This window comes from Mauremys reevesii, linkage group 15, assembly GCF_016161935.1.
Source record: "Mauremys reevesii isolate NIE-2019 linkage group 15, ASM1616193v1, whole genome shotgun sequence".
Taxonomy (NCBI): Eukaryota; Metazoa; Chordata; order Testudines; family Geoemydidae; genus Mauremys; species Mauremys reevesii.
In genome coordinates, this window is record NC_052637.1 from 28,491,925 (window position 1) to 28,518,044 (window position 26,120).

General features: G+C 47.0%; 1 protein-coding gene across 7 annotated transcripts in view; it reads right to left on the minus strand.

Moving 5' to 3' along the window:
- Positions 1 to 26,120, minus strand: part of MGAT5B (alpha-1,6-mannosylglycoprotein 6-beta-N-acetylglucosaminyltransferase B) — a 170,812-nt gene that overhangs the window by 10,382 nt on the left and 134,310 nt on the right. For all 7 annotated transcript variants that reach the window (XM_039502379.1, XM_039502381.1, XM_039502382.1 and 4 more), the window contains 3 exons: positions 21,400 to 21,555; positions 19,651 to 19,797; positions 16,643 to 16,759 (listed from right to left, as the gene is read on the minus strand). In XM_039502379.1, the coding sequence (XP_039358313.1) occupies positions 16,643 to 16,759; positions 19,651 to 19,797; positions 21,400 to 21,555 (420 nt within the window). The remainder of the gene's footprint in view (positions 1 to 16,642; positions 16,760 to 19,650; positions 19,798 to 21,399; positions 21,556 to 26,120) is intronic.

Consider the following 26,120-nt stretch of genomic DNA (forward strand, 5'->3'; position numbering starts at 1 on the left):
CACAAAGGAGCACCAGTGAAACATCTCAAAAGGTGAATAATCTTTGTGTCTTGTTTCCAGTTTTGCAGGCAATACATCATTTCCCCTCTGCTCCCCCCGCCCCTTCACCAAGCCCCAGAGGGGAAAAATGCCTAATGGAGTCTCAATGGATATTTAACATTCGGAGCTTAAGCTTTATTGCACCACAAAAGACACGCTGTATGTAAAACAGGGCCTCTGCTGAGACCGATTAGCATTTAAATGGAAGCTATGATTAGCTATAAAAGTGAGCAGGGCTAAAGAAATAGCAGGTGGGAGAGAGCAGGAGACTCCAGACATTAGGGCACACAGGAATAAAGGGTTTGCCACGCAATTTTGGAATGAGACCAGGCACAATGAAATTACTGAACAACGATAGCCCGGCAGCTGGCACCTTGCCCGCTTCGCCGTGATTAATGCAGTCAACAGCACAGACACTTGAACCTGCTTTGCTGATCTTCCCATATTGCATTGAATCCCACTTTGTCCCACTGAGTCACTTTTCTCATTATCCCTCAGTTCTTCATCTGCTGTGGCTTGTGGTTTGATATCTTCCTGTTTGTTTTCTGGCCCTGATTAGCATTGCCCTAAACCCCACCAGCCCCCACAGCAGCTTGGCCTGTGTCTGCCTAAAATCCAAAGGGACGGCATCTGATAGTTATCATTAGCGGCAGATGACGCATGACAGAACACATCGATGGAGAAGTCACAGAGGCGCAGCGCAGTGTCATGTTGCAGTGTCATCCCCTGGGGTGTCCCAGAGGTCGCCAAGGTGCTGGGCCTAGGAATGACTGTGATAAAGCATGGCTTTATATTTTAACTGGGAGCAGACTAGTGGATGAGAGAGGTGGCCGTCTCTTGTGGAGAGGAAGGGACGGGAAGAATGGAGTCCCTGAGGTGACTTCCATTGGCTCTCAAATGAGGTCACAGTGGTGCTGAGAGGCTCCATGCTTCGTGCTGATGGAAATATTTCTTCTGAAACATTTTTTTAATGAAACATTTTCATTTTCCTTAAAAACAATCAGAAATCATTTCCCAACAAGCTGCACCCACACTCTGGCCAAGATCCGTCTTCCTAAGACCCCGGCCCCCAGACCATAAGCAGCCTGTGTTTTAAAGCCATCTCTGCAATTTTTTACTTTCTCTGGTTTGTGATGCTTTCACCTGGGCCTGGAAAGATCATTTCCCTCTCTGCTGATATTCAGTCGTATATGCGGTGGCAGAGAATGTTTTTTCTTTACACTGTTCAGTGGTGGTTAGAGCTGGTGAAAGGTGCCACAGCCCAGGAGCGGGAGGGCCTCTGTCTACATGTGCCAAGTTGGAGGCAGTGTCAGCTTCCCCTGTACCCTCCTCTGCCAATGTGCCTCAATCTTGACTTAGAGGAAGCTCCTCTAGGAGCAAGAAGGAAGTTCAGTCTTCACGGTCAGTTTAGCCCTTTGTGTCTCTGGGGGAGATGACCAATTTAAGTGCCCTTTTGAGGTCGACGTTTTGTGACAAAGACAGGCGCCTAATATGAATTGGGCTGAGACCCACCAAACATTCATTTCACCCAGGCCACTGAACAGGTCAGTTATTACAGATCTGGGGCCAGGTTTGAATGGGTGATCCAGAGATTTAAATAAAAAGACTCTCCTCTTCCATTACTGATTCTCTGAACAAGCCAGTGCCCTTGTTTGGTGATTCTGATGGAGTGGAAGCAAACTTTGCTTTAGTCTTGTTCATACACCACCGAGCACAATAGCAATGGTGCCTAGAAACTACAGTGATACGCACAATGTAGCAAACATCATTCTGCGATGTATTAGCAGGAGTGTTGTAAGCAAGATACGAGAAGTAATTCTGCCACTCTACTCCACGCTGATTAGGTCTCAGCTGGAGTATTGTGCCCAGTTCTGGGTACCACATTTCAGGAAATATGTGATTAGGTTGGAGAAAGTCCAGAAAAGAGCAACAAAAATGATTAAAGGACTAAAAAACATGACCTTTGAGGGAAGATTGAAAAAACTAGGTTTGTTTAGTCTGGAGAAGAGAAGACTGAAAGGGAACATGATAATAGGTTTCAAGTACATAAAAGGTTGATACAAGGAGAAGGGAGAAAAATTGTTCTCCTTAATCTCTGAGGATAGGACAAGAAACAATGGGCTTAAATTGTAGCAAGTGTGATTTAGGTTGGACATTAGGAGAAACTTACTGTCAGGGCAGTTAAGCACTCAACCAAATTACCTAGGGAGATTGTGGAATCTCCATCATTGGAGGTTTTTAAGAGCAGGTTAGACAAATACCTGTCAGGGAAGGTCAAGATAATACTTAGTCCTGTCATAGTGCAGGGGACTGGACTAGATGACCTCCTGAGATCCCTTCCAGTTCTATTATTCTATGATAGAGAGATAGATAGATAGATAGATAGATAGATCATAAGACTAATGGAGACGGGAATTAACAAATTATGGAAAAAAAGCTGTGGAACAAAGAGATTCCATGAGTCAATTCCCTCCCACTATGCATACCTAATCCTAATAAGCAGAAAACATTCAGCCACCTAGATTTCGGGTCTTTGCAGTCTGTCTAATACCAAGGGCTGTGAAGCAGGAAGAGGCTTTTGGCAGAGTGTGGATGCTGGGATGATGCAAATGTATTTTCAGCAGCTCTGAGTCGGTGTGATTTCTGACACACCGCCTCCGTGTTCTGTCTGCTATTTATACACCGCATTCAGCTTCTTTTCTCTGGATAGGCACCATCATTTAAATGAATGGCATATTTTTATCATGGATTATGAAACACTGCTGTCCTTATGGAGGATTCTTTCTACTTCCACTTTTAATCAGTAGAGTATTGGCAGAGGATTGATGTAAACCCATCCCTGTTTCCTTGAACAGTTACTCTCACATCCTGAAATTTACAACTACCCACTAGAAAGTCACAGCCACTGCCTGAAACTTACAACTGTCCACTACTTATGTTAAGGTATTTCTTGCTTTGTGCACAAGTACCCTAATCACAGTTCTCTCTCTCATAACCTTTCTTTAATGGTTGCTCAGATACTACAGTGATGAGGATAGATAGATTCATTCTTCACACCTGGGCGACGCTGCTTGCTAACTCCCTTGTAGGGTAGGCAACGATGTTTCCACTGTGAGCAACACTGCAACTCTTACAATTCTGCAGACTTATTCCTGGAAGGACGTACTTCCTGGAAGGAACTTTCAGCCCTGGACATACTGATTTTCTGGAGCTCATAGGCCATTCCTGACTGTGACCCTAATAGCATCCCCCTGCCAGAGGGCTAGAAGCTGCCTGGTAACTAGCAGTGAGTCTCAGCTGGCCTGACCAGCGTAGTGTATCATCCCAACTCCCTGTTGTCATAATCTGTATCTAAACGATGTCATGTAAAGTATTTTATGCAAACTGGTAACGCACGGGACATTAATACTCTGGTGCGGTGCGTATGTAGCGGTGACATATGAAAAATTATAAATATGTGCTGGAAATATGTTCTTAAAATGTGGTTGGCAGGAAAGGCTTAAATCCTCCTGCTCTAGACAAAGGAATGTGCTTGCATGTGCCTCCAATGTAGGTTGAGCAAAGACACACAATAAAGGCACATTTACATAAAAGGTAAACAAAGCCATCAAAGGAGGGAGTGGGGGAGATAACCACTTAACTATCTGGACTGGGAGAGAGAGAGACTGAAAAACTAACATGGCATCATTTCCCTGCTGGACACAGCAAGCTGAGCCCCCCGGAGGGCTTCCTGATGTCGAAAACAAAGATAAATTTTGATGATATAAGCAGGGAGAAAAAGTTATTTTGGTCTCCTTCAGCTGAAGAGAAAAAAACCCTAGCGCTTCGAGCTCTGGGTTAGATCCTGGCTAAGAACTGGCCAGCCATACTGGAAAAGCAACTGAGGTGAGAAAATGACTTTGAACAAAAGACTCCAGTTTGTTAAGGTAGATTTTAGTCTTAGAAGCATATTTGTTTGTTTGTAACCATTTCTATCCCAATTCCTTCTACTTGGTATTACTTCAATAGCTGTTCTTTCTTAATAAACGTAATCTTGTTTTATCACACAACCATCTCAGTGTAATGTTTCAAACTGAAAGGTAAAATCCTCAGTCTCTTTAACGGAGCAGCAAAGCAGGCTGCTGGTGTGTCAGGGCTCTGAGCCAAAGTGCACAGCACAGATGCACCCAAGTTTACAGGACAGGCAGTGACACAACCCCTTATTGGTCTGGGTGAACCCCCAAAGCATCACACTGACCCAGTCTTCCAGAGGAGGATTGCCTCGGTGGGTAAAAATGGGATGGCGGGGGAGATGCAGCAGGGTACTTGTGCAGTACTCCTCCCCTGGCTCAGATGCACCTCTCCAGAGCTGGACTCACCTACAGTAAATAGGTTCTAAACTAAGAGACGCCTACATTATTTTTTTCTGAAAATGCTGTTCCTTCATTTCACCAACAGTAAATCTCAGAATTATTTGTCTCCTTTTGAAGTACTTATCAAACCAAAACTCAAAAGGCTCAGCCTGGAGAGAAGATACCTCTAAGCAACTTCCTGCCATAAATATCTCAGCGAGACTGGAAATTACACCCATTATATCTAATTACAGGTGTGTGCGGTAATCAGTTTCGACATAATGACAGGCGTTGATCCTGCCTATGAATTATTGAGCTCGCCCTGGTTTGACTTGGAAACTTGGATAAAAGGATTTGATGGGCGCTTCTGAGAGTTCTTTAAATAGTAGTTCCTTTCTCAGAGCAAATTGCAATTGCCTGTTTCACTCTCTACTGGCAGAATACTGTGAATTGTCCTCTTTTCTGCCTAACACAGATTTAAGGGGAGGCAGATTTTTTTTCCCCTTTTAATTCTGGCAGTGCCAAGGAAGTTCAGTTTATTCCTATTCATTATTTGTATTACAGCAGCACCAGAGATGCCCCCAACAAGATCAGGGCCTCATTGTGTGAGGCACTATATAGACAGTCCCTGCCTCCAAAATCTCAGAACCTAAAAGAGAGGTTGTAACAGGTGTCAGAAACAAGCCTGTGGTAGGTTAGGGTCAGGGAGAAGGTTATCCCGCTCCTTTTTCGTGTATCCTTAGTAAGATATTGAGAAGGGAAGGGATTATTAATGGGATACAGAACCTTTCCCTTGCACTGTAGGTTGATAGTTGGAATCTGTCCAGGCTAATTCTGGCTAGTTGTTTGGTGGCCTTGTTAAGTGAGTTGGATAGTTTTTCATCCCAGATCCCAGTAACAAGTGTCTACCTCACAAAACAAAAACAAAAAAACAAAAAAACACCATGGGAATTAAATGGTGCCTTTGGTGTCAGTCCCCACCAAGAGGCAAAGGAAAAGGGCCTGGAGGTGGTTCCTCTGTATCAGAACTGCAGCACAGTGTTCAGGCTAGCTGGCCCTGCAGCTGTCAGCGCAGTGTGCTTGCTGCAATCGGTGCAGCAGGAATTCTCATTGATTTCCTCCTCCTGGGGATCTCGGATGCTGCATGGTCCCTCCACGCCTCACTAGGGCACAATCTAGCCCTTAAGTCTCTACCCCAGCCTGGCTTTCCTGGCAAATGAGGGGGGTGGGTATTGAGGCTTTCCCAGGAACACAGCAGGGAGGGGAAGGAAAGTGATGCACCAAAGCTGACTCAGCCCAAGTGGACAGGAGGTCACGATGAACGTGACTGTGAACCTGTTGGCTAACCCTGCCCTTGCTCACACTTCAGCGAGCCCGGTCGAAAGCTATGGGACTACAAGGGTGTAACTTGAGGCAGAATCTGGCCCAATGAGGGCTGCACCCAGAGTCTTCTCCTCCTTCACAGGGAGCCTGTCACTCTCAGGACAGCCAATGTTCCTGTTGTGATGAGCATCACCAACAGCGCGGCTGTCAACACAATTCCAGGCCTGTCAGATATTAATTAAACAATTATCTTCAAGAAATTGGCACTCTGCTGCAGTCCCAGCCACACAATCAGAATGAGAAGCAGAAGGGGAAAAAAAGACAGGGAGCGAGTGCAAACAAGCCCGCAGAAAGATAGATAACAGACGGGACACCAGGGCTGGTGCAGAGGGGACGGGTGTTTCGATCTCAGAGTTAAGGGTGAGCAGAGAAGATGTGGTGGTGATGGGAGAAGGAGGAGGTGGGCATGTGAGCAGCGGTGATGGTGAACAATCAGAACAGAAGTAGGAGAGGAGGAAATGCGATGGGCAGGGAAACATTGCCCTCACAGAACATCTCTCCCCAGGGGTGAAAGTAACTTAAAGGACTTACCGGTACGCCGGAGTCCTGAGCGGGGGCGTGGCCTCAACCAGAAGAGGCGGGGCCTTTCAAGATTTAAAGGCCCTGGGGCTCCCACTGTGGCTGGGAGACCCAGGGCCTTTAAATCACCCCGGAGATACCAGCTGCCCAGGCTCCCCGCAGTGGCAGGAGCTCCGGGCTCTTTAAATCACGGTGGAAGCCCTGCCGCTGCTACCCCGGGGTGGCAGGGCCTGGTGCTCCTGCCACTGTGGGGAGCTCCGGGCCCTTTAAATCCCTGCCGGAGCCTGGCTGCTGGGTCCTTGGGGCTCCGGCTGCCGGGCTCAGGCGGGGATTTAAAGGGTCTGGTGCTCCTGCCACTGTGGGGAGCCCTGGGCCCTTTAAATCTCTGCCTGAGCCCGGCTACCGGAGCCCCGGGGCTAGGGTGACCAGATGTCCTGATTTTATAGAGACAGTCCCGATTTTGGGGTCTTTTTCTTATATAGGCTCCTATTACCCCCCACCTCTGTCCTGATTTTTCACATTTGATGTCTGGTCAGCCTACCCGGGGCTCCGACAGTGATTTAAAGGGCGAGAGGTGCCGGTCACTGTGGGGAGCCCCAGGCCCTTTAAAGCACCGCCGGAGCGCCGGTAGCGGGGCTTGGGCGGTGCTTTAAAGGGCCCGGGGCTCGCCACAGGGGCCGGAGCTCTTGGCCCTTTAAATCCCCACCTGAGCCCGGCTGCTGGATCTCCAGCAGTGATTTAAAGGGCCTTGGGCTTCCCGCAGCGGCTGGAGTCCTGGGCCCTTTAAATCACCACTGGAGAAGCCGGCCCAGTCCTGCACGGCGTACCAGCTCTTGCAGGTACACCGCACCGGACCGGCTTACTTTCACCTCTGTCTCTCCCCCAGTCCAGGCCTTGCTTCCCACTGCCAGGCAGGGAACAGATGGTGAAGTGTTAACAGAAGAGGCATCAAAAATCACCAGCAAGAGTTACTGTGACAGGCGGCAGGCGAGGCTAAGGAGGGAATAAGATTTCTTAGCTCTGCTGGGGATGAGATGCAAATCTGCTCAGCTATAAAGAAGGATGAGGATGAAGAGAGAAGACAGAGACCTGAGTGTAGCAGAGAGAGCCTAGAGCATTAGGCCTGCTGCAAGACGTGAGGCCTGAACTGTGAACCAACGTCAGGGCATGTATTAAAGCAAATGCCTGTAAGTTCAGTGTCTTGGCACAGGTACTGCTGGCACTGCTAAAACACTCCGAATATGTAAACACATTCCAGCAGGCTTGCACAAGTACACCCCAACCTAGCACAAGATAAGATAGTTTGATAGGAGTGATGAACAGAGATACTTTGTCAGAAACAACAGGAGAAAGAAATGAGGGGAGGTAGCAAACATGCCATGAAACACAGAAGCTGGCACGTCTGCTGTTTAGCCCAGATTGTTTGTCTCGGTCTATAAACCTTGGTATACCTCGTCTTAAACCTTTGTCTGGCCTAAGGGGCAGCAGAAAGACCTGCTGCTGACTGAGCTGGTCCATTGTGACGGGCACCTATAACCACTGAGCAGGGGTGCTAATACGGTGCTTAGTCGACAATAAACCCAGCCAAGCACCTTCGCCACCTAACCGAGTCTGTGGTTTTTCTGGGCAGTTCTGTCGAGGTCCACTGAGCCAGCCACACGTGGAGAGCTGGGACAGCACGTGGCGAGAACTCCCAGGCAAGCCAGACTGACAACACTGAGGAGGTCCTAGAACCAAATCCCATTGATGTTCACTGGACACGTGACCTGCTCTGCTGTTTAGGGGTAAGGGTCTCTCCATTTGCCCATTACAAGAGAGGGGATCAAATGGACTATAAGGCAGAGAAAGGTAGGTGCAGCATGGATGGAAGTAACTCATGAAATGAGTCTATGAATCTAGCGCATGCTTAGATGGTCGAGGTGGTGAGTTCCTCATAATAAATCCATCTTTAAAGATTTTTACTGCAGTAGAGTGAGGGGTGAGTGTGTGAAAAAGTCATATGGAGCCACGTGGCTGGGACTCTCTGGGAAACCTCACCAGGGATCTGACCGAGTCAATCCTACCTGCAGCACATGACCGGAGAGGAGGGAGAAGTGGTGCTCCATGCTGAATGAGGAGTCACCAATTGCCGATGTGCATGTCCAGTGCTGGTCAGGATGGTTTTAGAGAACAGCTGTGTGGGGTGGCTTAAGGATCATTTGTGGAGCCCTGTCTCCAGCCTGCTAGCGGTACTTTGAAATGTAACCCACTGCAGCCACCGCAGAAACAAGCCACCTGTCAGGCAATCAACAGCCGAGGGCCAGGACTGGTGCAGAGAAGCAGCTGTGCTGCATCCTTCCTGACCCTACCCACGCTAGACGAACTGGATTCTAAACTCTTACCAGCCGAGCGTGAGCCAGATTGTCAGAAGAGCTCTGCGCCCAGTATGTCCCTGGCGTGCTGAGCTCTGCTCCACTGGTGGGTGCTGAGCTCTCTTGAAAGCCTGCACACCCTCCAGTGCTCCACCGGGTCCATCACCGCACTTCAGTGGTGCAGCACAACTCCCCTTGCTTCGTGGAGCTGTACCCCCAGCACCAACAACATACAGTCACACCGCCCTGGTTTCACCCCACTCTGCAACAGCACAGCACCTCCATCACTCACCATCACTGCACAGGATGCAGTGGTGTGCCCGGGCTCACGGGAACAGAAGACAGGAGCCCCAACTCATCCCTGTGCAAGTGCGGAGCCCAGTGCAAGGACACTGCTCCCCCTCCCCAATCCTGGGGCTGCTGGCAGCCAGTTCAGCACCTGGCACAGGCTGGACAGCTCTGACTTATATGGTTACTGTGGGCTTTGCAGCAGCTGGGAAACAACTGAAGTTTAGAATTTCCGCAGCCACAATTCCCCCATTCCTGGCACAGGCCTCCCCAATGCACCTTGGAACGTCCCCTTTGCTGGGGGTGCTTGCCAGTGAGTGCAGAGCGAATGGAACCAGCCCCAGGATCCCTGGGGTGGGGAGTGTGCAATTGCTTTGCACTGAAGGTGCAAAGGAGCAGCAGAGCAATAGTGAATGGAGCCCACCATTGTCAGATGGAGCACTTAGAATCCCAGGCAGGTACCTGAGGAATAAATGTAGAGATGGGATTTCTCTGCGGAGGGCTGAGTCTCCGAGAGGAATCGCAGCACCAAAGGAAATATTAAATCTCTCACTCAAAATAATAATAATAAAAGTCCAAACATCATCAGACAAATGAATAGAAAATAACACAATTGCCTAACACCGTGTAACAGCAGACTGGGGAGATTTTAACCAGCTATTTTCACTGCAATGCTTAATATGCCACTCTCCCAAGCATAGCCTGAAATATATAATTTTTCATTATATTCCTGTATGTTTGACTTTAAAATAATGAAGCCTTCTCCCTTCGATACACCAGAATATTGGCTCTATTATATTGCTTGTGTGGGAACTATTTTTGACAACGTAAAAGCTGAAGCCCAAGAAAATGACCTCCAATGAAAACCTCTTTCCTTCCCTCGCCTCTAAACAACATGTAACAGCTGTAATTCATCACCAGGACAATTCTTTCAGCGTCACATTTCCTGGTGGGCCGGAATTTGTCTCCTTACTTTTCGCTCTCTTTTTGGCTACCTGTGACTGCCCACTGATTTGCTCGCCTGAGTTTATGGTGCTTGATGCCTCCTCTATTTGAGTTTTTTTATAAATAGGTCAGGAATCCTTAGTAACAATAAGCACTGGGGAAAACAAGAAATTGCTAAGCCTGGAACACAAAAAGTGCATCCATGACTTGTTACAGATGCTGCAGTGCTGAGCCTGGGAGAAGGGGATGGGATTTTCCTTCTGAAACTTGAAAGAGAGCACAACATGCCCAAGATGGGGCTTTGTCACAAACTGAGCCAAGGCTCAAGCTAAAATTCAAACACCTGTCCAGAGAACGGAGATCCATTTTCCAGCAAATCTAAACTACTTCTTGGCTTTGGAATGAGGTTGCCATCTGAATCACAAATAATTTATTTGTGGGGGATACACGCATAGCCACACGCACAAAAAGTCCAGCTGTCGCCAGGACTTCATCCTAGGGCTTGGCTACCAAATGACCAACACAGTAGGTGTCCTTCTAGAATGATGCTGCGTAAGTTTTTCCTGTAATATTCTGGCACCATGGATGGCCTTATTTACTTCCATGCGAGAACTTGTCGGCAGCAGCTACACTTAAGTGTGACTGGTCATAGAGAGACCCAGGCAGTGAGAACAAACTTTACTGGTGGTATGCTTGGTATCTAAAAAGAACATCATCACATATAACATTTCTTCAAGACTTAGCTCCAATACATTCAGCTAAACCAGGGGTAGGCAACCTATGGCACGCGTGCCGAAGGCGGCACTCAAGCTGATTTTCAGTGGCACTCACACTGCCCAGGTCCTGGCCACCAGTCCGGGGAGGGCTCTGCATTTTAATTTAATTTTAAATGAAGCTTCTTAAACATTTTAAAAACCTTATTTACTTTAAATACAACAATAGTTTAGTTGTGTATTATAGACTTATAGAAAGAGACCTTCTAAAAATGTTAAAATGTATTACTGGCACACGAAACCTTAAATCAGAGTGAATAAATGAAGACTCGGCGCATCCAAAACAAGTCAGGAAAAAACTGCTTGGATTTTGCAGTGAAAATAAACTGGCAATAAACTGTGTCCTGATAAAAGATGGTGTGTGAATACAAGCTGGCTAATGGAGAGACTTGCAGCTAAAAAATACATTCCACGCTTTCCTAATATTGCCACTCCATGTCAACAATTGCTGTGGTTGCTCCACAGATGTTATTCAACCATGAATGGGAGGGGAGGTAGCCTGAGCAATCATGAGTGGAAGGGAGGAACCAACAAGAAAAACTCTGTGGTAAAATGTGGTCCACACGTCAAATGTTTGTGAACCCCTCAGACAGACAGACAGGATCCTCTAGATCAGGGTTTTCACCTTTTCCATAGGATCCCACCATGTTCATGGCCCTAGAAACAGACCATCCTTGAGTGCACACCAGAATCTTTCATGCTAAGTCCCATGACGCTTCCATATATGTATCATGGCAACAGGGTGCATCTGTTATCTCAGGAGAACCTGATGCCAGGGACTGAGCCAATCCTTCAGTGAGACACCAGAGACAGGGCATGAGGGGATCCTGTGGCTTCTTGAGTTCGTCCAGACACTTTCTAGAGAAACCCTTGGAGTTGTGACACAGCTACCCTAAGCCACTTGCTCTCTTTCTTCTCCCCCTCTTCCCTCCCACGGGATTTTATTTTCTCTTCCTGCTGCAGCAAACATTATTTTAAAGACAAAATACCAGGGGAAAGCTTGCAGCAAAAACCCATAATAAGGCTTTTATGCTAGGTCAATTTTTAGGCCTAATTGCCTTGACAGCATCTCTAATAAACCAGCCCTTAAAAAAAGAGAAGAGGAAGTTACTGTGAGTTACTTTACATTCTCACCCTGTTCCCAGCGAGTTTATATAACATCTTTTAAAAGGAGCTCTAACTTGGTAAGGGATTAGCCCAAGAAGACACCGCCCAGTGGAAAAAAGCCAACAAGTCTCCTCCAGAGTCATTGCACATTTTTAATAAAATTGTGACAGCTGTGCTGTAGTTTTTACTCTTTTAAAGCAAATTCAGTTCAATTTAACACCCACCGAGGGCAACGGGAGTCTTGCAATGAGATCTGGATCACACCCTCACTGCTGGTGAAAGACTGATAGCACCGTGATAGCCCTGAATGTCTCTCTCAATGGAACAGATTCGGGTCAAGTCATGTCAGGACAAGCTTACCCATAATGCCTTGCCAATGTGCCTCACTCTAGTGGGTCTCAGAGCCCAAGCTCCAGCCTGAGTATGAACAACTACACCAGGGGTAGTCAATGGGTGGAGTGGGCCAAATCCGGATCAGCAGACTCTTTTGAACAGACCCCAAAATCTTTATATTTACGTATTATTATCATTGTTTTTCTTATTATTTTCTCTGGAGTCTGGGTCTTGACTGTATCTTGACCAAGAAATTTGGACCTTAAAAAATAATTGACTACCTCTGATCTACACTGTATTTGTAGCCCTGTAATGCGAGCCCCATGAGCTCATGTCAGTTGATCCAGGCTGTGAGACTTGCTGCCGCAGGGGTATTTTTGCAGTGTAGAAGTATCCTTAGGAATTCAGGAGCCTAAATCGCATTGGCTTCCAGTGAGACATAGGCTCCTAAGTGCCTAACCCACATTTGAAAATGGGACTTAGACTCCTAAGTCTCTTAGGTATTTCTGAAAATGTTGCCCAGAATCTTTATCTTACTTGAGTGTGTGTGCATGCGTGTTGGGATTCCAATGAGCCCAGCAAAAGCCTTTAATGAGGAACCTTTGTGCACCCAAAACTTCTCCCACAGTCACCTGCTATCAGACCAAATCTCATTCTCGTTTACACCAATGTCAATCCAGAGTCACTCCGCTGACTTCACTGAAGTTACTTCAGATTTACAGTGGTCTAAATGAGAGGAGAAGTGGGCCCGGCTTTGAAGTGAAGACAAGTAATGTGTTCATCTGTTTGAAGAGATTGTATTGTGTGAGGAGCACAAGGCTTTTGTCTTCTTTGTTTCCCCTTGCAGAGCTTGGAGTCAGTTTATTACTCATTAAGGTGAGAGACGAAGAGCACTAGTTTACGCTTTCTTCAAACAGTTCTGCCAAGGGACCCAAGTCCTGACCTGCAGCATCAACTGCTATTCCAATCTGAGGCCATGTGCCTATATGACAATACCTGAATCCATCCCTTGCAGCACCATCTGTTAGTCAAGTCTTGGGCTGCACACAGCTCTGCCACTCCATGTGAATCCTGAGCCATGGCACCATGGACCTATCCTGGTCTTGAGCTTCCCTCAAGCAGAAACTGAGGCCAGAACAGGCAGCGGCTCTGTAATACACACTAGGATGAAAGACTAATAAATTCAATGCCAGTTGTGACTTCAGTGGTGATTGGCATCCATTGGCCTGATTCTGTGTTGTCCTGCACCTTGTATTGTCATTTACTCCAGTGCAAAATAGGTGCCCAATCAGGATGGCAGCATTTTACACCCACCAGGCACTGGGGTAAATAACTGCACACGGTGCTGAGCACCAGCGAATCCATGTTTTAAAAGGTGAAAGGCTAATGCACTCACCCCCTCTGGCAGCTGATTGAGTGGGCCCAAAAAGGAGAGAATAGACATTGTCCCATTTTATTTCTGGAGAGAGGTGGAGCCCCTGGCATTGCTGGGTGGAGATCTGATTACTTTCTTTTTTTTAACACTCGTAGTTTTTTGCTGATTTTACACAGCTGATGGAAAGACGTGACCTCCATTAACCCATCATGTAACATGCAAAGGATGTGATGCATGTGCCCTTTAAACACCAGCTCGGCAGCTGACACCCTCTCTCTCCGGGAACATTTCACCAGCGCAGATGGAACAGAGTCGGTCAACGCTGCTCACTTCAGTTTTTGTTGACAGCTGACAGGAAGCCCAGCGGCAGGGACGTAATTATTGAAAATTTAATTTTAATTGAGATGAACCTAATGACAAATAATTGGTATATGGTGGTTTGATACATTCTTTGCAATATTTTGGAGGAGGAGAGATGAGACGAGACCAAAACAAACTACAGCTCGCAAGTGCCCGTAACAGACACCAAAGATCCAACACCTAACAAACTGCTGTCATATGGGGAGAGCTCGGGTATGAGCGCTAATAGTGTCACAGAGTCAGCCAGCTGTCAGCTCTGGTGCCCTGCTGCCTTTCAAAGAAATGCCACTTGGGAGTGCTATCCTTCAAGGAAGAGCACCGAATACAGGGCAGAGCCTGATGCTGCTGTTTGGCAAGCAGATGGTTTATCAAGTCCCCAGGGGCACTGGAACATCAGTCTGTTAGATGTTCTATCATCTAGAGCCACAACAAAACATTTGTTTCTATTCCCTAGAGAAGCCAGACCCAGGCCCTTCCCCAATACTTAGAGACAAGCCCCAGTGGCATTTCCTACTGGCTACCTTAGATGGCACGTGATCTTCTCTCTTTCTCTCCATGCCCATCTCATTCTTGCAATCCCTTGTTGAGTCTTTCCTCATACTGTAAAAACACCATGCCACGGAGCAGCAGCAAAATCACAAAGACCCTTCTTGATTTATCTATGCCCTCTTCTTTAGTGACCTATCCACTCCCAGTCTTTATTCAGGCCTAATTTGATGGAACTCCAAAGAGAAACTGCGGAACTGGAATTCATTTGCAAACTGGACACCATCAAATTAGGCCTGAATAAAGACTAGGAGTGGATGGGTCACTACAAAAACTAATTTCCCTCTGCTGATACTCACACCTTCTTGTCAACTGTTAGAAATGGGCCACCCTGATTACATTGGCCTCATTAGCACTACAAAAGTGATTTCCCCCCACTCCCATGATATTCACCTCTTCTTGTCAACTGTTGAGAATAGCCCACTTCCACCTTCATTGAATTGGCTCATTAGCACTGACCCCCTACTTGGTAAGGCAACTCCCATCTTTTCATGTGCTGTGTATTTATACTTGCTACTGTACTTTTCACTCCATGCATCTGATGAAGTGGATTTTAGCCCATGAAAGCTTATGCCCAAATGCGTTAGTCTCTAAGGTGCCACAAGGACTCCTCGTTGTTTTTACACCCAAGGAGTGTTACTGAATTAGGAATTTAAACACTTTGAGATTTAGGGATTTTTTTAATCTGATAATTCACTTTCTAGTGAGCGATTTCCCCTGGGGGAATGGACGTGGCTATGGAGAAGGCTATGCACTACAGAACCAGCCCTCAGATCAATTGCCACAAATGCTGAGTAACAATTAAAGAGTGTTGCCATCTGATGGCTGTGATGGGAGAAGGGGCTCACAATACTTCCCTTGATGGTGCGGATCAGCCTGATTGATAGCAGCTTCGCAGAGGAAGCAAGGATGGAATGGGCCAAAGAAACTGAACAGATCTGGGCTGAGGAATATTGGCAGGGGAGCTCTACACCGCAGCACAGCTTGCTCTCCGGATGGAGGACTTGGATCTCTGCTGCTCTCACAATCTGACATGAACACTACAAATTCACTCAAAAACCAAAAAAACCCTTGAAGAATCTAGCAAATTCCCTGACTCCTGTTAGTCTGAGTCAGACACAGGCCATTTTTTATTAAGATGCTATTTTGTGGCGTATGGTTTTTGTAACAACAGGGACACCTCATCCTACCCAAAGCAAATTGTGAGCAAAACGGAGATCAGCACTTTTCTCCCCTCCAGGAAAATTGACTTTAATAATTTGGACAACTTGAAAGGCTCCTGCCGCTGGAGAGGTAAATATTCATGATGGATACATTTTAAAAGTCTTTGAGAAGTCAGCTCACACAGCAGTTGCTGCATTTTTCAAAGGGCTTTTTTTTTTTGCTGAATTTCTTCAGCCCTTCATATTTAATAGGTGGGATTTGAGGCTTTTCCTATTGAATTGTTAAATGCAAATAATAATAATTAATAATTAAATGAAATGCAGCAGAGGAACGGTAGGTAAAGTGACCTGTAGCTTTTGCAGCACTTACATGGGGAGATACAGGGCAGACAAAAATACTACCTGCTTAAAGAGACAGGGTTGGTAGTTCCAGATGCTTGCTGCGGAATATCCCAGGACTGGGAAGGAGGATGCAGGATGAGAAAATTGCATCCTGGTTAAATGAGTGGGTTTAACTCCCTGGCTGATGGGGAGTGGGATGTTGATGGAGAGTTGAACAGGGGACATTACTGGAGAGATTTTCAGAGAGCTCAGCTTCCATGCAGGAACCTTTGTGCCAGATTTTCAAGTGCTTAGAGCCCAGCAGCTGAGGTTGTTCCATCAACTTATTTAGAGATATACATGGGAATTGAGCTCTTGGAAAATCTGACCCCATAGATAGGGCTAAGCTTTTGTGGGTGAAACTCAAGAGGTGTGGAGGTTTGCTCCAGGTAAGTTACTACAGAGTCCGAGCTATCCATACCTGCTAGGCCTGATTCTGATCTCATTACACTAGTGTAATTCCACTGAATGAGGTTTTCAAAAAAGCCTAAGCAACTCAGGAGCACAAATCCCATTGAAAGCCAAGAGAAGTAGCCTCCTGTCCTGAGACACTGGGATTTCTGGCTTGCACGTGCAAACAATTTCAGAGAGATGACTAGCCGCTAATGCTGGGACAGTCACAGAGGGACACAGGGGTTGCTAACAACTGCTTGTTCTTGACTCCTGCAAATCCCCAGCCCTCCGTTCTCTCCATCTCAGCAACAGATGAGCTTATCTCAGTGTTTCAATGAATTCTGCCAGCAATTACCCTGGTCCTCATGATGGTTTTGATAGCGGCTTCAAACTCCTCGGAGTTATTGTAGTCCACCGTCCACACATGAGGCTTCCCTATGAAGTCCTCCGCATAGGGGTGTTGGGAGGACACCTGAGAAAGGAAACAAAAAATGAACTATGTGTCATTCCCTACAGGAGGAGCTGTGGCCAAACACAGTGACCTCCCTGCAGCTAGGCAATGCGAAAGGTGAGCTGATGGCAGCAGGAACAGTGGCTACTAAAGCCAAAGATGGCTACTAAAACCACTGCATGCAGAGATGGACCCAAAGTGGAACCTTTAATCCAAACCCACCTGCTCTCTGCCTTTAGGCTGATATTTTAAAACCGCCTAATGGTTTTGGATGCCTAAATCCCATTAAAATTAAATTTGCAAAACTAAAGCTGAGCATTCCTGTTTTCAGTGAGGACTCTTCCCCTCACATTTCCAGGTCTGGGGATTGCTTCCCATCGGCAGTCACTTTTCCTTCCTGTAGATCAGGGGTCGGCAACCTTTGGCATGTGGCTCACCAGGGTAAGCGCCCTGGCGGGCTGGGCTGGTTTGTTTACCTGCTGCATCGGCTGGTTCGGCCGATCGCAGCCCCCACTGGCCGCAGTTCGCCACTCCGGGCCAATGGGGGTGGCGGGAAGTGGCACGGGCCTGGAGCGGCGAACCGTGGCCAGTGGGAGCCGCGATCAGCCGAACCTGCCGACGCGGCAGGTAAACAAACCGGCCCGGCCCGCCAGGGCGCTTACCCTGGCTAGCCGCGTGCCAGAGGTTGCCGATCCCTGCTGTAGATCAATCTTCTTTCTCCTCCACCCCATGTATTTCTCCTTCATTTAAGCCTTTGCCGTCTGTCGATTCAGCCTCATTGACATTGCTGCAAGGCAGCCAACAAGCACAGGTCGTGTCTTAGGAAGCAGGGCAAAGAGTGGAAGTTGATGCCAGACTTTCAAAGGGGTGCATAGGTCAGACGAAAGAGTCCTGATGCAGAGAAGAGACATTTTCTAAACAGAAAGGAGGATGAAAACTGGCAATGGTAACAAAGGGGCTTTGAAAGCAAGAAGGATGTGACAAAGAGCATTTTATATAATGAGCATTATGCTTTGCCAGACGTGATCATGCTCCCCCAGCCCTTTGCCAGGGGAGATGAGAACAGTATCCATTAGAGGTGGGGGAACTTGCACACAGATTGATTTTTTTTTTTTTTTGCCAAATGGCCTTAGGTGAAATTCTCCCCTCTGCAGAGGCGCCAGTGAAATCCCACAAAGCCCATAGGCTTACGGGGTGTCTAGTCCTTGGGCTGGCCTTCTTCCTGGGGGACGGAGTTTACCATTTGTGGAGGGTTTTGCATCATGGGCATTTCGGGTTTCCGTGTTTCAGCTGCTTTCCGGAGGGAGGCTGGTTTTCTAATCCACTCATGGCGCTGCTTACGCAGCCGCGCTGTGAATTGAAGCCCAGCTACTAACTCAAAGAAGCCGCAGTGGAGGCTTCTTCACAGCAGGCTAAAGACTCTGCCCCTTGCCAGCTGCAGGTTGCAATGCAAAGCGAACCTCTGGGTCACAGCATTTCCCAAAGATGCAGAGCTGAAGTAAACCTGGCAGTGCACTGAGAAGAAGACAGCATCAGCTGAACCAAAGGGCAGGACCGTCCTCGAGTAAACCAATGGACCCAATCCAGGGTAAGCCCCATTCTTCTAACATATGGACCAATCAGCTGGGCTAAAACACAAAACTTTCAACTTTCCCATGATCTCAGCCCTGCCCAGAAGGCTGAGATACGTATAAATAAAGAGAGGATGGTAATTAATTATCCCTCTCTTCTGCGTCTTTGCTGTCATCAGCACACTTCTCTCTAGTGAGAGCAGCTAAGGATGGCAAGCTCGGCTATTTTAATGACACAAATTAAAAGAAGGAGCAGCAGGGATGATTCCAACACCTTCCATCTCACACACAAACACACCCACGCACCATGCACACGCTCCGCAGTGGTTGCTCTGTTCACAGCTTTGCCAAGTCGCTGAGAGCGAACTGGGGCCCTCACAACAAAACTTGCATTACGCTAACATCAGCAAAACACGGAGGGGACGCGGCAGGAGAATTAATTCTACAGGAGCTAATTACAGCAGCCCTGCACTGCCTCTGCCTCTTGCCAAGACGAATGGCATGCAAGCGTGCAGCCACCACACTGTAATGATGACAAACGGGCTGGCTGCCAAGGCAACGGAAGCGCCCAACTGCCTGGAGAAGAGTGGTTGCAGAAGATGTAATCCAGTCTGAGAGCCAGTGGAAGGGGAGCTGTCAAGGGTCGGGCAGGACACGTTAGGGCGGATTCTAATTCACTTGGTAAGGAACGGCCTCAGACTGAAACAGAAGCTGAAAAGAGGTCCTTGATGTGGCCCCTGGAGGGGCTTTCTCAGTGGGGATGTGGGAATTTACACTGCATTATCCACTTTATTAATAATACAAGGTTCAATTTTCTCAACCCTTTAACTTTTAAAGAGCTCCCGCTGCACTCAGATTAAATTCATAGCCAGCGGCAGGCCCATGAGGGAAGTTTGCAAAAAAAAAAATCAGTCCTGTTTTAGAAAACCACAACCAGGAGCAATTCAAGTTCAGATCCCAATTTATCTGGGAGCCTACGACCCCAGGTTTGGGAATGGGAGGGTCAGGCTGCAGTCTGTCTCTGGGGTAACCAATTCGGAAATGGTCTGGGATTTTTGCAAAAGCCTCATTGGTCAGGTTTTGTTTTGCAGAGCTGAAATTCAAACCCAGGTCTCATTTTATCCATCTTCTCCAGGTCTGGAGAGGGGAGGAATCAGATTGGGAGGGCAAGGTTCTGATCCCACCCACAGCTAACCACACCCCTGAACTGTGGGGAAAGTTTGCATCCAAAGCCAGATTTTTTTCAGCTAGTCCACTCCTTTGGTTTGAATCCAAAAGCAAATGCCATGGCTCAGGCCAACCTGCAAAATTCTGATCATACAACATTGCAGAACCACTTGCCTCTCTTGATGTAGGCTTCCCCCTGAAGAATTCATGATTGAGGGAGCTGTGCGGCGGGTTGAAACGAGACTGCAGGAAAACACACCCATTGGCTATTGCTTCCAAAGGAGCGGGACCTTCATAGGGGAATCCAAATCCGATGAAAAGCTGCAGGGAACAAAACCACGAACCCTGGTGAGCTTGAGTGAAGAACACCATCGCTCAGACCCATTGCAATCTCATGCATCAGCAGCTCTGACTCTTCAGTTCACTAATCTGAACTATCTCTCTGGTGCTCAGCTCCGCAGATCTGCAGGCTGATCTAACTGAACTCTAGGTGAAGCTCTTTGTATGTCAATTCACAATAGCTTAAATGTGTTATAAAGTTCTCCCCAAAATGATGTCTTTATCAAAGCTAAATTGTACACAGTACACCTTCACCCCTTCATTTATAACAGAGACCGTGTCATTAACAGCAATGGAAGTTGCACCTCCTTATATCATGCTTGTATTCATCCTACTGTTTCCACATTGAAAGCTGCTGGCTTGCTAGATATCTAATCAGAATCATGCCTAAAACAGTAGCAGACCTAGGTGGAACAGCAGCTACATGCCTGAGCTTCTCATGTCTATAGACCTGGTTTTATTTCCTGGTAACAGGATGAAATGAGTTTGGGTATTTAGCGTGCCAGTGGGCATTTGCACATCACATAATTCAGGAACTGTTTGCAGTCCTTACTCAGGAAAAGCCAAGGGCTGGAATATAATAGGGGGGTTGCATGACAGTGAGTTGACAGTGCTGGGGGTGGTCTGGGAAGTATGTACTTTGCCTGACTCTAGCAAGTGCTATTGTGCTGGGCTCAGGTTGCGATATCAGCACAGAGCATTTCAGGACCTACTAATCAATCAATCCACAGACCTCAAGCTCCTGGACATAGCTAAGCAAATAGTGACCAAAGTGTTCTGTGAACATTCAGTGGAACCCAACAGCAAACTTTGGTGTGACAATGGGTGTGATGTAATTCACATTTACTTTCCACAAATGCTCAATCTCACAAGCTCTAATAGAGCAACTGCTTGCAAAAAACAAATGTGAACCCCAAAGTATGAATATTTCTCAAGAGACAGTTCCAAATAGTATATTCAATTGTCAAATTTAAAATCCAAAATTTGCACTGTCTTTGGATAGTCACGTGGTATGGTTTCTCTTCTCTGATTGGATGTAATTAATCAACAGAAGGCAAACCACCAATCCGACAATCAATTTTACCATTTGAAATTGGGGCTGTGTAAGCTGGTTTCTCAAGTCATTTATCTGAGTTCTAGCTACCGTATGTAAATCACATGAGTTAGTTACATATTGTCACAGTAAAAGTTGCGTATCCGGTTGTAATAGTCACAGTTCGAATAACCTGCAGACTAAGAGTTATTTGCTGAAGAAATTAGTGAATGATTTTGAATAACGTACACTTGAGAATGTTGTGAACTGACCATGGACAATTCGTAAAAGGGGAAATTAATCAGATAAATTCGCTGTTGCGATTTGCTCAGCTCAGCTCCTGCCTAATTACTGCAGTTGATGTGGCCTGCAAGCAAGGGCTTCAGTGGCACTAGCCTCAGCCTCCTCCAGCTAAAAGAGCTTCACCTAATGAATTACATTTCTCAAGGCAACTCTGGTCCGCCTGCCCAGCAGCTGGTTATTTTATGGAGGAGTAACGTTGGACTTTGTCAGAAATCCACATGAAAGGGCCACACCCCTATTTTAAGTACCTTGGCTTTTCTCAGAAGCTGCTGGAACTCGTGCTGTGGCAGAAGGCCATGGTTCTTGACAAAGGCTGGGACCTCCGGAGGACGCTGGGTTTCATAATAAACAGTGCCGTGGATCTCCATGTACTTGTTAAGGATGGCCAGGAACTTTTCTTTGCCCTGGGGGAGGAAAGCGAAGAAAATCAGCTGCATGTTAGCTCCAAAAGAGAGATATTTGATTCTCAAATGCCAAAATAAAGGGGTATTTCCTTATTCTGATCTCACCATCCTAGTGCCTTTAAGGGTATGTCTCCACTGCAGTGTAGGTTTAAACTCAGGCTCAAGCCTAACTCTCTTTTCGTCTTCATACAAATCACGCTGACCCAAGATCCCAGGATCCACAGGGCTGGAGGGTCCTCGCCTGAGTCAAACCGGAACCCAGGGTTCCAGCCCTATTGCTTTGCAGTGCAGATGCAGCCCTGCTGCATTTGTGCTCTGGGAGTCTGCCAAAAATATCCCACAATCCCATGGGCTGATTTTCTTTGTTCTCCGGACAATCAAGTTTGGTGGACAGTCAAGTTTTCCTACACTGACCCATGAACAAAGGGCTAGAGCGGCAACATTTTGGGAGGGCGTTAGGAAGTCTGGAATATGGTTGGTTGGACTTGGGTCTGGGTACTGCAGTGTGGACGCTGGAGCCCTGAGCTTGGGCCCAGGTTGGAAGATTCTTAACCTAGCATTGACACTCAGTGTCAACGCTCAAGCCCTGGGTTCTCTAACATCTAACCCAGGGTCCGCTGACTTGAATTCCACTTACCCTGGATTTACACGGCAGTGTAGACATACACTAAACGACCTCCTCTCTAGCAGCGAGGGAGTCTTTATGTACAGGAACTCGTTATTCAGTTTTCAGAGTGGTAGCCGTGTTAGTCTGTATCAGCAAAAACAACGAGGCGTCCTTGTGGCACCTTAGAGACTAACAAATTTATTTGGGCATAAGCTTTTGTGGGCTACAGCCCACTTCATCGGATGCATGGAGTGAAAAAAACAGTAAGCAGAATATATATAATAGCATATGTACTGTTTTTTTCACTCCATGCATCTGATGAAGTGGGTTTTAGCTCACAAAAGCTTATGCCCAAATAAATTTGTTAGTCTCTAAATTGCCACAAGGACTCCCTCACTGTTTTTACTGTTATTCAGGGGAACTCAGTCTGCAGGGCAGGAAATCCCTCTACAGGGAAGGCAGACTTTTAGGACTCCTGGACTGTAAATCAATTTCACTCTCATTTAATCCCACTGAATGATGCGGAGTTGCTCCTCTTTGACCTGGGTATGAGTAAGGGCAAAATCAGTTCCCTGAATCAGATGCGACATACCTGGGCTTTGGATATAGTCAGCCCCAGGAAGAGAGTCTGCCTAAGAAATGTTATACTAGAACAGACCAATGGTCTGTCCAGGCCAATACCCTGGCCCTAATATTAACCAGTAGAAGTCACAAACTCTCTATAATGCAACCTCAGGTTATAATACTGTATCAGTGGCAAGTGGTGGTGAGAGTGTATGTTCCTGACCTCATTCAACAATCAGTTTATACACTGAAGCATGGAGGTTGAGATCCCTTAAAATTTGCATCCCACCTTGTGCAAATGCAAGTGCTATTATTCGTATAAACACCTAATCCTCTGAAAAAAATCATAAGATAATTGCCTTAATAAACTACCACATCAGTGAGTTCCACAGGTTAACTGTGTTTATAAAAATAAAAATAAAAAGTATAGTCCCGGCTGTATACAAACTATTCATCTTTCTTCCCAGGACCCTCTCCTTCTCCTCCCCTGTAGAATGGCTAACAGAAACAGATAGATTGGATGGATAGTCAAGTAGAAACAAAGGTGTTATCCATGTGAAATGCGTCATTGATCAGAAAGCTCAACTAGTTCTTTCTCCTTCACTGAAGTTATTTCAGCAAGACAAAGCAGACAGGCACTTTCTGTTCCTGCTGCACCCTATGACCCAAGTGACCAGCCACTCCAGCTGCAGAATGGCGTCAGTTTTCCATCTACATACATGCATGGCAAAAATGCAAAACTTCAGCATGTTTTATTTTTTAGAAGAGTGGGGGGATAGTATGAGGCTGATTAATCCTAGCGCTCATTTGATGTTACCCTTTAAGGATTGCATATAGCTGTTAAGGACTTCATTATCGCTTTATCAAACTAATAGCCCTGCAGATCAATACAGCACCATACAAGAATCCCAAGCATGGATTTCACTGAGATTATCTTCCCTGCTAGCAACAACAAAAGAGAAACAGCTTTCTCTTTGAATTTAGCTGTGATCAGCACTACACTCAGCAGTGCAGTCATCTCTCTCTCCTCTACTTATTTCCCTCTCCAGGCTCTTTACAAGCCTTGGGAGGAAAAACAACTTCTCAGCAGCATTAAAAGAAGAAAATAAGCCACAATCTACCTGATTGGAGGGCAGAGGCGAAGGTGGCTGTGAAGGGCTGACGAATGTGGAAAGCAGGCCGCAGAATGCAGCTGTTCCAATCCACAGAACCCCAGACATGCTCTGCTGATTAACCCACCTGACCTGGGGGCTCGGGGATTTAATGGAAAAGAGGCCATTTATTCACCCCCACTGTCAGAAACAGCCTCATGGCTGTCAGTTGTATTCAGCTGAAAAGGCAGCTACCTGGGCACGGGAATGTGTTTTTCTCCCAGCCACTGTCTAATCCTGTGTGCTCCCACAGACATGAACTTTTACTGAGAGAGGAGCATGGGCCTCTGAGTTTGGATGCCAAGTCTCCCAAGAGGGGTTGGCTAGGGGCTTGGGCCCAGGCCCATCTCCCTTTCTATCCACCTGGCACTCATCCGTGTCTCTTCTCTTCTGGGGGGGGGGTGTCTCTGCTTTACACCACACTTTGCCCTATCTCCCTCCCGGGCCCCCACTGTTGCCATCTGGCACACTGGTTGGGACCCTCCTTGGTGGGGTTTGGACTCCATACTGAACCTGCAGCTGGAGAGAGGCCGAATCCTTTCTCCCCTTATTGTGCCTGCAGCTGGAGAGAGGCCGAATCCTTTCTCCCCTTATTGTGCCCTCCCTGCAGGATTCCCACCACCCCCATTCTCCTCCACGGTGCTGCGCAGAATGGCCAGCAAGTGGTGCTGTTAAGTAACACAGAGCCCAGCTCACCACCCCACTCACTCCCTGTCTGAGAGCTGACAGCGGCCTCCCCTCCAAAGCTCGGACCCTCTGGTATTTCAGGGAACGTCAGAGGATGTGTGGGATTCAGTCTCTCCTGCTTCTGTCCCTACTGGTCCCTGAGGCAGCTTCCCTTTCTCTGTGCGTCTCTCTCTCTCTCTCTCTCTCTGGCTATGGACTTCTTCTCTCCAACTGTACATCCTAGATACTTCCCCCATTCTTCATCCTCTGTTCTGGTCCCACTAGCCCTGTGTGTGGCATGAAGGATGCATGCAGCTCAGCAGCCATTGTCCTTTAGTTCCAATTCCAAAGCTATATTGAGGCAAAACTCTCTGATATGAAGTCAGGGCACGTTATTCCCCGTGTAAGCCAGTGCGTGCAGCCCAAAGGGAACCCTCCGCATTCTATGGACTTCTGCCTCTCTCCTTGGGAGCAGGTCTCAGTGTTGCAGACAGATGGGAAAGCATTGTCTCTCTATCCACTCATTGCAGAACTCTTCCCATGCTGTAAGGGCTAAACAGCAGTCCCAGCTCAACAGGCTGCCTGTCTCTGCTGGCAAGTTTATCATTCTCACAAGGCACAGATCAATTGAACGTCAGGTATTTAGAATCCTCATGCCTTGCAATGTGAACAATGAGCAACACAAAACGGCATATTTACCAACATTGGAATAGCTGAGGCTGAGGTGTGATAAACAACAGAAGCCTAACAAGGAAGGAGCTGTATGTGTGAGTGCTACGTTTTATAAAGGACACTGTCTTTTTGTATGCAGCCGAACGGGACAGCACAATTCAGCTGACAGCTGACTGAATGAGGAGCAAGTTTCTAATCCCAGCTCTGGTGACCGTGGGCAAGTCAGTTCCTCTCAGGGTGACTCAGTTTCTCCATCTGTAAAAGTGTGTGTGTGGGGGGAAGTTATCTAAGGATTAGTACCTGTAGTGTTCATGAAAGGAAGAGTCTGATACCATTCGCAAAAGCCAGCTGTAGTATAGGCAGCTGTTAGGCATGTTCTCCCTCCAACAGTTCCTGGACTCTAACACCCCACGCTGTCATGGCGGGGATCTCTAGGAGCAGAGTGCTAATCATGCAAGGGGCTCTGCTGAGATCATCAAACTTGTTTTGACGTAATCAGAACTGGAACGCACATGGCCTGACGTAAAGGACTAATGCACTATGCCACTGCACCAGAAAGCCTCTTCCATGCAGTATTGCGTTATTGTTTACTGAGCACCAACAATGCACTCAGCTCCCTATAATACATAAAATAATGGGCCAGATGCACATTGACACCAGCTGAGGATCTAACCCAACAGCCATCCCTACCCCACAGAGCTTATAGTTGAACAGACAGAAGCCAGGATGCCCTGGAGAATCCAGGGACAGCCAGTACTTAGCAACTATGAGCCAATTCCTGCTTGCCTTACATGAGCCCACTTCAGCAAAGCATTCAAGCATGTACGTAAGCCCCTCGCTATACAGCAAAGCACTTGAGCATGTTCTTAGCGTTAGGCATGAGTGTAAGTGCTTTGTTGAGACAG